This window comes from Sorex araneus, chromosome X (genome assembly GCF_027595985.1).
Source record: "Sorex araneus isolate mSorAra2 chromosome X, mSorAra2.pri, whole genome shotgun sequence".
Classification (NCBI taxonomy): Eukaryota; Metazoa; Chordata; class Mammalia; order Eulipotyphla; family Soricidae; genus Sorex; species Sorex araneus.
The window spans coordinates 344,359,974-344,374,469 of NC_073313.1; the positions used below are offsets into that span (position 1 = coordinate 344,359,974).

A 14,496-nucleotide genomic window follows, 5' to 3' on the forward strand; every position below is an offset into this window, starting at 1 on the left:
CTTGCCAGGCTCTCCAAGAGGTAAAAATTCATCATCAGTGATAAAATGATGTCATCTGTCCAGTTATTTGAACGTATTTTACTAGTTAGTTCATGTCTAGTATAAAAATAATAAAAGTGGACTATGTGAGTGTATGTGGGGGAAGGTCTTATCCAAAAAATGCCATGGAATTTTAATGCAAAGTGCATTGACTCTGTTTAGTGTTTTGCATACGATTGCCACTTTAACAATGTTTTCTAAACAGGATATGTTTTCCTATTTCCTTGTGTCTTCTTATATTGTCTTATGTTTCTTCTGTTTTCTTTATTATTTCCTGCTACTTTACTTATATTTCTTTTATATTTTCTTTTATACTTCCTTTTGCTTTTCTGTATAACTCTAAAATTCTTCACGTGTGCTCTTCTTTTTTTCTAACGGACTCTTTCATGATTCTTTACCCATAAGACTTCCTCACAAATCCAAGAGCCAACTCCTCTGTAGAATCTTCCACTCTACCTGAGGTTCCCAGTCCCTTCTTATACCAAAGGCCCTGTCTGTCTACAAGCCTCTAAAAAGACTTATTTTATCTGGTAATGAATTATTAACCTCTTGAAAATAAGAGCAGTGATTTATTTTTTTTTACTCAGAACATGAATGGAAATTCATGACATGATTCTGGAACAGACTCTGAAGGAAAAAAACTACAAAATATATTACAATGTTTTTCTAAATAAAATAGAACATCTTTAATCATCTGTCCTTCCAGATGTTTTACAGAAAAGGAATCAGGGTCCCTCAGATCACACTTCTCAGGATGAAGGGCTTTGGGGAGTGTCAGTTTGAAGGCAGTCTCTGTATTGTTCTTGGCTACAGTCCATTTCAGGATGGCCCTGAATATCAAAGAGGAGTCATTTAACTCTGCTCTGATAGTCTAACACCTTCTGGAGAGAAAACACCAAGATTGGAGTTGGCATGTGTTCAGCCTATTGTCTGTGTACGACAATACAAGGTAATGTTTCCCCACAGTTGCTCACAACAGCATCCAGAAGTCAACATGTACACTCCAGAGTTCTTTAAGTACAGAATCATGGTGCAGAATCCTAGTTAGGGGGAGTCCCAGGGTTATGTTTCTCAAATGCAGAAAGCAAAAGTAGACATAAGTACTATGAAAAGGGGCCAGTGATACACCGGGGAAGCCTGTTCTGAGGAAAAGGAGCATCTTCCATTGCATAAATAGAATATAGAAGAGAAAACAAGATCCTATGCACTAATCTTTCCAAGGGCAGTGCTAAAGGTATTCAGGCATTTTGGTGGTGGCTGTGGCCTAGTAACACTGTACACCTAGAGTATAAAGATAAACATTACCATATGCTGTGTTACCTCAATAACAATAACCCTTCACCCATAAAGTGTATGACAATGGTTTTAGTTTTTAATCACTTAGCCAATGAATTCCTTAGAATACCATATTTTAAATCCTTCAATAAAAGTCACTGTCAATTTAATGAGAGACCTGGTATTACCAGTGATATATATATATATATATATATATATATATATATACACACACACACACAAATATATAAAATTCTCTGAAATTATCAAACACAGGTTATTTTTAAACTACTGTTTAATCAGGTTTAAAGACACACAAATTAGAAAAAAAACATTTATATGTAAGTTAAAAACATTTTTAAAACCCAGCAATAAGCCACAAATGCAGCTCTCAGGACAGACTAGAAACAAGTGGTTATGAAATCATCACATCACAGTGTAACTGACAGTGGTTTTAATCTACCATACAACAAGAACTAATTTATGGATCTGCTGAAAAATAACACTTCTTTAAAAAAATATTCTGGAATAATAAAAACAAAAAGCACAAAACACGTTCTATTTTCACCCAGGGAAGGCAAATGAGTACAGTAAATACTGGCTGCTGGAGTCGGGTCCCTCCTCCCTTGTTGGGGGACATTCAACTAGGCAGAGATCAAGATACAACTCTTGAAGGAAGGCAGGAATGAAACCACACATTTTCACTGTCTGTAGAAGGATTCTCTTGTTTCAGCTGAATGATTTTTACTCTTGTTTCTATTGCGTTCTATCTTCCCCTTCTGGTTGGAGAAGTAGGTCACAAAGATAGAGAAGACTGGTTTGGAACATATGCCTGTTGTATGCTTAACTCTTTTTCTCACTGTGATTAAAAAAAAATCAGGAACAAATGCACTTCACTGGTAAACCACTTTAAAATTTTTAGGCATATTTCAACTTTGGTAAATTCTCTATATGCCTTTATTCTTGAATGGAAAAGAACAGAAGGGCATATCAACAAATGTAATTTTTTTTTCTTTTTGGGTCACACCCAGCGATGCACAGGGGCCACTCCTGGCTCTGCACTCAGGAATCACCTCTGGCGGTGCTCAGAGGACCATATGGGATGCTGGGAATCGAACCCGGGTCGGCCACGTGCAAGGCAAACGCCTACCCACTGTGCTATCACTCCAGCCCCAACTAATATATTTTTCAAAGAAGCTACCCCCAAGTAGAGACTGAACAGGATAGTCACTTGGGACTCCAGTAAAAGGCAGCCTTTCATTTAGTCCATTCTGAACTAAGAAAGTGACTAGTAACTTCTGATTTTTCATTACATTTCCATATTTTTAAATACTAGCAAAATTTAATAAAACATAACTGGAAAGATGGCTATTCATCACTGAGAAAGCTGTAGATAATGGTTTGTATGGACCTTTATAACATTATTTATAGAACATACGATCTTGGCTTTCTTTAATTTACAAAAGCTGTACTAAAAGAAGACAATTATTATCAGTTTTAAAAGCAAAATGAATTATTTAGCATATAAATGTGTCTTTAGGCTCTGTTTCAGGTACTCCGAATCTTTTACCTGTAGAGCTTGTCAGTTCTTTCCTGGGGTTTGCATAATGTTAAAAAAAAAAGCCTTGAAAATAAATACTATCTTAAAATATATAAAAACATTATTGTGCAGCCCACCAATTTCAAATGTAATTGGCTGCATCCTCTGTACAATAAAAGCCTCAAAAAAGCAGTATAGTCATTGATTATAAGAGCATTCCTACAAAATATCAACATGGAAAATTTCTAAATTTCTTTTGTCATGAATATAGATTTGAGTACATGACACTGCAGAAAACAACTGGGGAGACCCACCAACCTTCTGAATCTTTCCCTTCCAACATCTAACCTAAGTGGATAAACGATCAGTCACTTATTAAATGTAATAGTTTTAAAATGTACTCAGGACAGTAGATATTACATTTCACAGTGTGTAAAATTCTGCCCCTGTGTTAAATCTGATGTATTCAATTTCAGCTAGATGGACTATTAGTGGCTGAAGAAAACTTTATACAGTGCTGGTTTATATCTAAAATGCAGGACAAATTTTTGCAGTCACAGCATAAAGGAACACTATTCTAGAAAAATTATTCTCTTAAGTAAGTTTTCTTTCAATTATAATGTAGAACTCTTAAAACCAATTAACTAATACTCTTTTGAAGTTTATAAGAAAAAGGCATAAATGTCCACAGTTGTTCATGAATATATAAATAAAATATTTACAAGGTATGAGTTTTAAATAAGACTTTTGTCCTAAGTTAATCTAGTCCTTTAATTAAAATAGTATACATTTTATTATTTTAATGGCAAAGTTTCGTAATTTTCCCTGTAACTTAAAATAAGGTGCAACTAAATTAAACACATTTTAAGTATCTTTAAATGAAATAATCTTTGTGAAGTTATATGGCAGTAAACCCTGTCCTTTTGAAAAATTGGTAATTTGTTTAAAGTATTTCTTAATATAGATCTACTTCAATTTTACAGCACAAACAGAAACCAAAAAGCAAAAAAACAAAAACAAAGGAAAGTAGGTTTTCTTCAATGGAATGATTTCATTATGAAAGACCCCTTTAAGTGCTTTAAAAGGCCAGACTGAAAGACATGGGAAAGCTGCCACACTTCTGATGTAATAGGTCCAAAGGGTTCCTCTGCTGTCAACAGCCTCTTTTGAGGTGCTGGGATTTTACACTTAAGTAATTAAAGAGACTGTGTCTCAGACTCCTATGGATTCTGCTAAAAGCTTCCATTCCTTACAGGCATGACTGGTCATACATTTTCAGGACTGACCCTTTTGCTTACTAAGGCTCTGTCCCACTCTTAAAGGCTCTGTAAACATCAAGGCAGGTGATGACCCAGGACTCTTCTCAGGATAGCTAGTGCTTTCATGGAAGTTACCTTCACTTTTTAGAACCATTCTTTTTCTGCATTTTTTCTTAAACTGCTACCTGTGGTAATCTGGTGAGTGTCTTACATGGTGGGGATTAATATAAAGGTTACTATCAAATCAAATGTAGTGTGGTAGTGGTAGATCTTTTTAAAGCCAACTAAACCTTTATTATTGGACCATTTTAGAAACTAAATTTTCCCAATCGCCCTGAGTTCCAATAAAAATGCTTAGTTTAAGTACTAAGAATGGGCCACTTGTGAAATGGTGCAGTCAGAATATATTAAATTAAAGTTACTATTTCAAGAAATAAAACTGAGGGAATAATTATTTTTGTTCATTTTTCCCTGAGAAGTACATAATAAACAAGAAAGTATAAATATAACATTGATTGATTATCTCTGGAGTGGTTTTATGACAAATGAAATGCAGAGAAGAATGCACAGAATCAACAGAATAGGTTCTGTTGATTTGAAAAAATCATATTACAATGAATCTCTTTTCACATAAAGTAGAAGAGATATACCATTTTCAATTCTTCTGAGTAGATGCAAAGTATGATTCCTTACAACATTCCACACAGATACATTTATTTGACATAGCCAAAAAAATTTCACAAGTAAAGTCATGTTGAGAATTATAATTATTTCTTGGTTTTTCTTCTAGATTTCATATTATTTCATAATTATTTCACTGAAATTAAGAAAAACCTATCAAAAATCATTTTATACAATACTAGTTGATCCATAGGGATTAAAATAAGACAGTATATGTCACTGTCTTCAAAGTAATAGGAAATTCATCAATTATCTTATTTTCTGTATGGTGGGGCCATGATGATACTTAATGAGCATGTAACAAAGTGATGTAGGTTTAGAGACCAAAAAATAAAATGCAGTCAGGTAATACAAATAAGTGGTGAGTATCTGTAAAGTGTCTAGATAGACTGAACAAGAAGTTTTTATTAAGCTTTTTTCTCTTTTCACTTATGACAGGCCTATGCTTGTCTTTTAATTTCCAAGTTTCTTTAATTCCTTAAGAGCGGTCAGATTCTCCTCGGTTTTAAAAAGATGCTGAGGAGACACTTTAGGTAACAGATACTTTTCATAATTATGGTTTTCTATCTTCTCATATTACACCACAAAAATAATTTCAGTGCAGACTGAGGGGGAGGAAGGGGTAGAGAAATTTATTTAGTTATCTATTTATCTGGAAAGGAAGAGGGCATGATTAAGGTGGAAAGAGGTGGAAACATTTACCTTTAGGAAAATAATTTATATAAACAAAGAGTAGGATGCTGAAGTTTTAAAAAGGTACAATACTTTTCTGCTAATTGAGACCTCAAAAGTCCTAAGTACACTTGCTTTTGCTTTCTTCTTTAAATAAAATACTCTGTCAAGTCAGATAATAGTTCCGTCCTTAGCTTGGTTTGCAAATTTATTAAATATCAAAAATTAAAAGATACTACAGATGTCAGGTTCATTGGCTCTCAAAAACTAGAAACTTAGAAGAGACCAGAACTTGCAATCCTCAAGTTTACTGCAGGGGAAGGGCTTGTACCTTACCTCAAGGAGGCAGGCAGGGGGTCCTGGCTGGCTGTTGGAATACAGGTTGGGGACAGTTAGAAAAGGGCAGCTGCAGGAAAAGAGTAACACTTAAGCATCGAGGGGCAGCAAGATGCAGGAATGGGATGCAAGGGTACAATGAACAGAACACGTATCTGTCTTCAGGTTTCAGCAAGTGGAGCACCTTAACTCTGGTCAGAGTTTTAATGTCAAAAACCACCTATGTTAGCCTTTCTCTAAGGTTTGATAAGCACACAGGGTGGGAGGGATCCTGAACATAGTCTCTGATTTCATCTGTCTCCGGTGTCATAATACACTTAGGAAAACAGCACGCGGCTTTGTCCAGGCAAACTGTGCTAAGGCACAAGCGCCTTCCCCTAATAAATGGGAAAGAGAGTTCTGATCCCTTACACTGAATGAGCTCTCCTTTGTATAAAGAAACATAAGAAGGGAATAATAGTTGAAAGTTACAGAACAGTCCGTAGAACAGAACCTAGGGGAAGGGAGGAAGCGGCGTTCAGGTGGAGGGTGTGGTGTTGGACCTTTATATGCACATGCACGAAACCCTTTCATTAGAGGCATTGTCAATCATGGTGCCACAACTGAAAAAATTTAAAAAAAAGAAAAAGTGGTCTGACCTTATATAGTTCTATTTTTCAAGATTTTGAGAGCAAAGAATTTGGGTCTGTAAGAAAGAGACATAAATAATGTAGCTTAAAGGGGGAAAACAGGAAAATAAATTCTACTAAAGCTTTCCAGAGGCCCTGCTCGCCTCTCTCGCAGCTGTGATTCTGATCTGTGTCTAGGCTTAGCTTATCACAGTCCTGACATTCTCTGAGGCTCGGGCCCTGGGGCAGGCTGGGATCCAGCCCGCCCTTCTGCTCTTATCTCCTGTCAGCACCCAGTTCTGTGGGATCAAAGGAGATGCCTAGGAACTCAGGGCAAGATTAATATGGAAAAAAGTGGCCGGTAAATAAAAGTACATTTTCCTACTTAGAGAATCAAATACCCACTAACAAAAGTGAACAGTAAAAAAAAGTGAGAACTTACGAGTTTATAAAATAATTTATATTGCTCTCAAAAAATGTGGACGAACCCAGTGAACTCTTTTCCATTTCTGTAAGACTTGCCCAAATGTCATGGAGAATATCAAGGATAATAGAGGAATAGAGCCACACAGTAACCTTAGTGGTTTTCTCAATCTACCACTATTATTTTCATAATCATTTTTAAAGTCTATACAATTTAGGCTTGAAAAATCTCACTGAAAAAGTCAAAAGTATTAAGTTTTGAGACAAAAAAAAAAAGTTTATGTCTTACATAATCACAAAGACTACAGAGAAATGAGGGCAAGAAGCACTTCTGCTGGGTACCTGAGCCTGCACAACGCGCCTGGAGCCAGTCACCCCTCAGTCTAGCTCTGTCCCTTGGTGCTTCCTTCATTCATGCCTTCCTTCATCATAACTCCCTTTTTTAAAGAAAATAAGCCTAGAATTTCCATTACCGACCTTTAATCATGTTTAAGAAACTCTTCCTTGAAGGGTTCTTTTACTGACACAAGCAATTAGATTATCCAAGAAAACAAGCTACCTTGTAATTTGGCATCCGTTACTGTTTACAGTTTCACTGCATACTATGGTCATCTTAGATACCTTGAGAAACCCCTTCGAATACTGAGATATTTATTGCATTTTTAAAGTATCCACAATCTTATAAGAGCCTTTTCAAATTCCTCCAAAATTCCTTTATAACACACATCTAAAATTGAAATAGTGTTCTCACAATTTACACTTGAAAAACCATTTCAGAACAATTTTTAGGAAATTGGAGATTTAAGGCAAGACATTCAGTTGGAAAAGTTAATCTCTCGATCATCCAGATTGACACAATTACATTTCCATTTCCTCTTCTTCTGCGCCTTGGGATACGCTACATACATTCAACAACAGGGCACACATATGACCCTATGGACATATGTTGAGGTCCTGAGTGCCCATTGAATTAATGGAGATATTTTATATAAGGCATGGCCCACAGGGACATGGTTTGGGAAGGATCATTTCATTCCATTTCCTACCAGATATACAGGAAATTCCCCATCTATAACTGTCTGATTTCACCCCCACTTTCTTTTCAAACAAACACAAACCCCTTGAAAAGGTGCTAAGATTGGTTCCTGTTAACATACAAAGTACAGCCATCAAATTGTTTTTCCATCATTGTGTTAAAGGAGAATGTCTGGAGGATCTTTCTTGATTCTGATTGAAAACATTGTTTGTTGTAGAAAAACTATTTTGTCCCAAAGATTTTTCTCTTTCATCGAACTTTTTTGATCGTGACAGCTGCACATTTTCATTTTCATGTATATTCTTTTGTCTTTGAGATTTTTTCACTGGCAACAATAATAATACTAAAATACCAACAATGTGAAGGCAGAAATACCAGGAACTAAAAGAAAAAATAAAAAGTTTATTAAAATTTGATGATTATCTATGTTTAATACCTCACCTGTCTAATGTCACCCACCTCCCTGGGTGTTTATTTACTATAGTAATCTTTTACATCCCACTCCCCACTAAATGCTGTGTAAACTAGACAAGTGGGCATAAAACACTGTACCAACCCAAGTGCTTATAAATATGATACAAGATTACTAGATTTTATATATATATATATATATATATATATATATTTCTTTTTTGGGTCACACCGGCGATACACAGGGGTCACTCCTGGCTCTGCACTCAGATATTTTCCCTGGCGGTGCTCAGGGGACCATATAGGATGCTGGGAACCGAACCTGGGTTGGCCACATGCAAGGCAAACGCCCTACCCATTGTGCTATTGCTCCAGCCCTAGATTTGATATTTTCTTGTGTCACAAAGCCATAGCTAAATAGAACAAAAACAAAAAGGTACTTCCTAGGAGTTGTACAACTGTAAAAAAATAATATTTTAAATCTATACAATCAAATATTGAGCAATGCAAAAATGCAGGATTCAGTGGCAGAGTGCTTGCCTTGAATGAATGAAGACCTGGTTTTGATCCCCAAATGCCCCTGTCCCCACAAAAAGTAGGACTATTGAGGACGGGCTAGTCTAGTGTCCCCCCGTATTAGTTACTATCCCTGAGCACACTACAAGTATTCTAAAGAGATGAGTAACCAGTAAGAAATACTTCTTCTCGATTACAGACTTAAAATGAGGAAGGGTCACATTATTAAAAATATTAATATTAATAGAAACTAAATTTCCCACATTAAGCAGAAATCAAATGTGATCTACACTGCTAAAAGTTCAAGTGACTATAAATAAAATACTTGGGATATAAAAATCTCACCAAAGTTCAGTCACATTAAAAAATATGGATTTATTTTTTGGGGGCCATACCCAGTGGTGTTCAGGATGACTCCTGAGTCTGTGATCAGGGATCACTTCTGCTGGTGCTCAGATCATATAGGGTACTGGGGATAGAACTGATTGACTACAGGCAAGGCCTGCACCATGCCCACTGTATTATCTCTCCTGCCCCCAAATCTGGAATATTGATATTAACAAAAATTTTAGCAAGAGTTACTTACTATCACCCTAAATAATTACCAGCATATTCAACAATATTTTTACCAAACATTCTATGTTGTCATTTTATATGCAGCCATTTTACTTCAAAGCAAAAAGAAACTTATTTCAAAGTAAAATGAAACTACTTTCTATATATAACAGGGGAATAGATTTGGTGGAGGGTAGAAAAAAATGCAAATAAGCAAACATGAAATTCAAGATAAAAAATTCTGTATTGAACCACTGCTAGGAATATATCCCAGAGAGGCAAAAAAGTACAATCGAAACAACATCTGCACATGTATGTTCATCGCAGCACTGTTTACAATAGCCAGAATCTGGAAAAAACCCGAATGCCCCAGAACGGATGACTGGTTGAGGAAACTTTGGTACATCTATACAATGGAATACTATGCAGCTGTTAGAAAAAAGGAGGTCAAGAATTTTGTAGTCAAGTGGATAGGCATGAAAAGTTTCATGCTGAGTGAAATGAGTCAGAAAGAGAGAGACAGACATAGAAAGATTGCACTCATCTATGGTATATAGAATAACAGAGTGGGAGACTAACACCCAAGAACTGTAGAAATAAGTACCAGGAGGTTGACTCCATGGCTTCGAGGCTGGCCTCACGTTCCGGGGAAAGGTCAACTCAGAGAAGCGATCACCAACTACATTGTAGTCGAAGGCCATGTGGGGGAAGGGAGTTGCGGGCTGAATGAGGGCTAGAGACTGAGCACAGCGGCCACTCAACACCTTTATTGCAAACCACAACAGCTAATTAGAGAGAGAAAACAGAAGGGAATGCCTTGCCACAGTGGCAGGGTGGGGTGGGGGGGAGATGGGATTGGGGAGGGTGGGAGGGACACTGGGTTTACGGGTGGTGGAGAATGGGCACTGGTGAAGGGATGGGTTCCAAACTTTGTATGAGGGAAGTATAAGCACAAAAGTGTATAAATCTGTAACTGTACCCTCACGGTGATTCTCTAATTAAAAATAAATAAATTAAAAAAAAATTCTGTATTGATGTAACACAGTATCCACAAAACATAAAAGAATAGAAACAAACAACATTTACACAATTTATTTTCTATTGATCAGACAAACTGACACAGATAATGACTGCCTCTCTTTAAAAAAAATATTTTACCGCTTTATCATATTCTTTATTGATAATCTTATTTAAAGTTTTCTTCTTTATTTCAGAGCTAGCAGTATGATAGCCTGAAATTGATATAGGTAACTATAAAACCTATTGTTACTTGTGATTATAGAATAACTACTTTATTCCCCTTCCCCAAAATATCATCAGTGATTCAGCCTCTGCTCTAACACATAAGCTTCTATTAACATGAAATCAGAAAATGAGAAGTAAACTGCTTAGGGAGCCAAACTGAGCCTGATGCCTGCTTCCTTGAACTGATACATCGTTTATTAGTTTTAGAAATACAGCATAATGGTTTAATAGATGTATATACTGCAGAATTATAAGTCCAGTTAACACTCAAGTGTTGAGGGGCTAGAGCAACAGCATAGGGAATAGGACCTGGGTATATTCTCTAGCATCCCATATAGTTCCCAGAGCCTGCCAGGATCGATCCCTGAGCGTAGAGCCAGGAGTAAGCCTTGATGTGGCCCCAAAACAAAACAAAACTGAAGTGTTGAAAGAATAGCTACACTTATCAGTCAAACCTTTGAGAGATTTGAGGTAGTGTTTACTGAGCTGATGCTCATCTAAGTCATAATGTCACTTGTGGGTTGAGCAGTATGAATCAGTTCACAAAGAATTTTGAGGCTTCTTGGTTTAATATTAAAGAGAAAGTATGTGTTTAATTTCAGGAAATGATTCTATGATACTACTTTTCTATTTTACCAATAAAGAGCTTCCTTTTTTAAGATAGTTATTCCCATTAGCATGTTTTTAATACTCACTTACCTGTAAAACATGAATGATGGTTTTATAGAAAGAAGGACAAATGGCACAACTGTGTAACTTATTGCTATCTGAGTTATTATCCATGTTATAACATCATATAATAATTTAAGTTGGGGAGGTTCAAGGAAATAATGTCTAAAGTTATTTCGTATCTGAAAGAAACAAAAATATGTGGTTTAACACTTCTTATAAAAGTACAATGATTATTTCAACTACTTCAACAATGAGGAATAGGCTGAAACTCACTGCTTGTAGGAACTTAAAACAAACTATGGGGAAATAAAAAAATACATGCATGTATAAAAATATAGTGAGAGGGTAATGAAGCACAGAGGCAAAGCATAACAAGACTTCTCTACAATGTTGTGATAGATTTAAAGTTTCAGTTAATGAAAAGTAACACCCTCCAAATGCTATACAAAATTTCTTAAATAATATTTGGTATGGTACATAAAGTTCAATCTATATTCAATTTTTCCTATTACTATGAAGTAAGACATGCTTACTTCTTAAAACTCTGCCCTTACAAAAGACAAATAGTTATTTTACACTTGAATGGCACCTTTTTCTTCACTTTTCTCGTCTAATGTGTTTCTAGGTGAAATCTGCCCCATAGAGCATGAAAGCCATGTTGATATTTCAGAAGTGCTTCGTGTTTGATTCACAGTATTCTACAAAGAGACCATCACTCTAAGTGGCCAGCATCTGTCACCGACCATTTCTTGTCTGGTCATGCTTCAGCAGCTATCTGCTCTATCCCACTCTGTAGACCAACACCAATAAATTTTCTTGAGTTATGGCATTTCAGTACTTCAGTCCCATTCTGAGAAACCTTGCAGATAGAAGGAGCAGGCTTTTACTCAGCTTGATGTTCAAGTTCCTCTGTAATTCCTATTTCTGTCTTTTCAGAATAATTCACTATTCATGCATACATGAGGTTTCTACATCAACAGATTTATGTCTTTTTCAAAAACACCAGATACTTTCAAACTTGACTTTGCTACTGTAATGTAGGATAACATTGGGTTTGTCCTTTAAGCCTTGCCGAAGGGAACTTAGTTTACTTTAAAGCAATATTCTTTCTGTATGGACACAGGAAGACAGTTAATATTATGCTTTGTTACTTGGGAGTTCATTGACTCCAATAATATTTACTCTTGGGCATCTGCTTTCTCGACTCAGTTGCCCTTAGGTCTTAACACCCCCAAAACAGGTCCCAACGAGGGATGGAATGGACCCAGGGCTGTGAGCTACCCTGGCATCGAAATGGGCCAGGCCAAAGCAATCACATAGGGTGGTGACACAAAGGTGGGTTGAACATTAACAAATCAACAAAGAGGGGTAAGACCACTTTGCCAGGAGATTAACAAAATTTCATCTAAGGAAGATTACTCCAGATTACTAGGAGATCTGCTTGAGGATGGATCCCATCCAGGATGTGTCGCTTTCTTCTTTCCTCAGCTAGTAGTCCACTTGAATAGTTGTAGTAAATCTACTTCCAATATTTCTAGCAGTGTCATTATGTATGAGCACAGTAAGAGATATATCAGACTTAAAGTTTGACTCTTCCTGAGGACATTCAGTATATATTCTAGACCACAGTCTTCAGGTCAGGTTAGTCTTCCTAAACCCAGCAGGGTCCTAGTCTCATCGTTACTTTTGGATCATGACAGCATTTGTCCATGACCATGCTCTCAACTTATAGTTGGGTATTGTGGCGCTTTGCCCTGGCCCATTTCAATGCCAGGGTAGCTCACAGCTTGCCCTGGGTCCATTCCGTCCTCGTCGGGACCCTGCTTTTAGGGTTTTAGGAACTAAGGACAACTGAGTCAAGAAAGCAGATGCCCAAGAGTAAATATTATTGGCGTCAACCAGCTCCCAAGTTACAAAGCATAATATTAACTGTCTTCCTGTGTCCATACAGAAAGACCATTGCTCTAAGGTAAACTAAGTTCCCTGCAGCAAGGCTAAGAGGACAAACCCAATGTTATCCTACACCTAATGTCCTGTCTTTTAATAAAACCATGCAGACTACTATATATGCCTTGTAGAGAGCTTGTGCATGTAACCACACATATGCTATTATCTTCTGGCGGTTGGTGGTTTGTAGTCTACTTATAAACCATCAGGAAGATAGAGCCCTTAGCTAATACTTCTCAATATTCCCCTCATATATTCTCCACAGGAAAACTTTACTCAATATTTGATTGTGGGCTAAATAAAGGCATCTTCTCTGTTAGTGCCTAATAAACTTATTCAACACTGTTTGGTTTTTTTTTTCAAGTCTCACTTTTTTTTCAAGTCTCATTGACTTTCAAGGACTAACACTAAATTGTCCATCATTGTCCAATCATCTCATCAGCCTACCTCTCAAAGGTTGCACAAAATATGTTTTAAGTCAGTTTTTAGGACTCCTTAAAAAAAATCTGTAATGACAATACTTTGTGGGTGTAAGTTCTCCTTGGATGCACCAAGTATAAAGCCCATAGGGAGCAGTCAACAAACACACTGCAAAGAAGCATCACTTCCAGCCAGAACAGGAGCACTAACCAGATCCAAAGTAGTAGGGTCTGCTTGGGGAAAGATTTACTGAGGCTTTATGCCCACTCAGGTAGACTACCACTAAAACATACAATGAAATTCTTGAAACTCACCGCTCGAGCTGCTAATGTCATTACTACTCCTGTCAGAAATGTCAGATAATATCCTGGATAGACTCCATGCCAGATGGCAGAGAGAATAAATGTCTGTATAGTTGGACTCAAGGAGGCTCGTTCATAGCATACCCTAGAAACCAAGCGAGACAGGGAGCAAATAAGAGTGAGTGGTTAGAGTACACAAAGACCATAAAAACCATGCCTTATTATCCAGCAATATTTAAAGTACCCAGAAAAACAACTGTAACTTATTTTAGGCAATAACAATCTATGATCTGAGGGAGGATCACTGTATCACTGCATCACTGTCATCCCATTGCTCATTGATTTGCTCGAGCAGGCACCAGTAACATCTCCATTGTGAGACTTGTTGTTACTGTTTTTGGCATATCGAATATGCCACGGGTAGATTGCCAGGTTCTGCCATGTGGGAAAGATACTCTCAGTAGCTTGCCAGGCTCTCCGAGAGAGGCGGAAAAATCGAACCTGGGTCAGCTGTGTTCAAGGCAAACATTCCTGGTAGTAAGTGGGTATCATAAAGGGT

General features: G+C 36.9%; 1 protein-coding gene across 1 annotated transcript in view; it reads right to left on the reverse strand.

The window, feature by feature from the left end:
• Positions 1-588: 588 nt before the first annotated feature.
• Positions 589-14,496, reverse strand: part of MBOAT2 (membrane bound O-acyltransferase domain containing 2) — a 143,283-nt gene continuing 129,375 nt past the window's right edge. The window contains exons 11-13 of the mRNA XM_004609371.2: positions 13,950-14,082; positions 11,296-11,447; positions 589-8,250 (exon numbers count right to left, since the gene is read on the reverse strand). Of these exons, the coding sequence (XP_004609428.1) occupies positions 8,019-8,250; positions 11,296-11,447; positions 13,950-14,082 (517 nt within the window). The 3' untranslated portion in view covers positions 589-8,018. The remainder of the gene's footprint in view (positions 8,251-11,295; positions 11,448-13,949; positions 14,083-14,496) is intronic.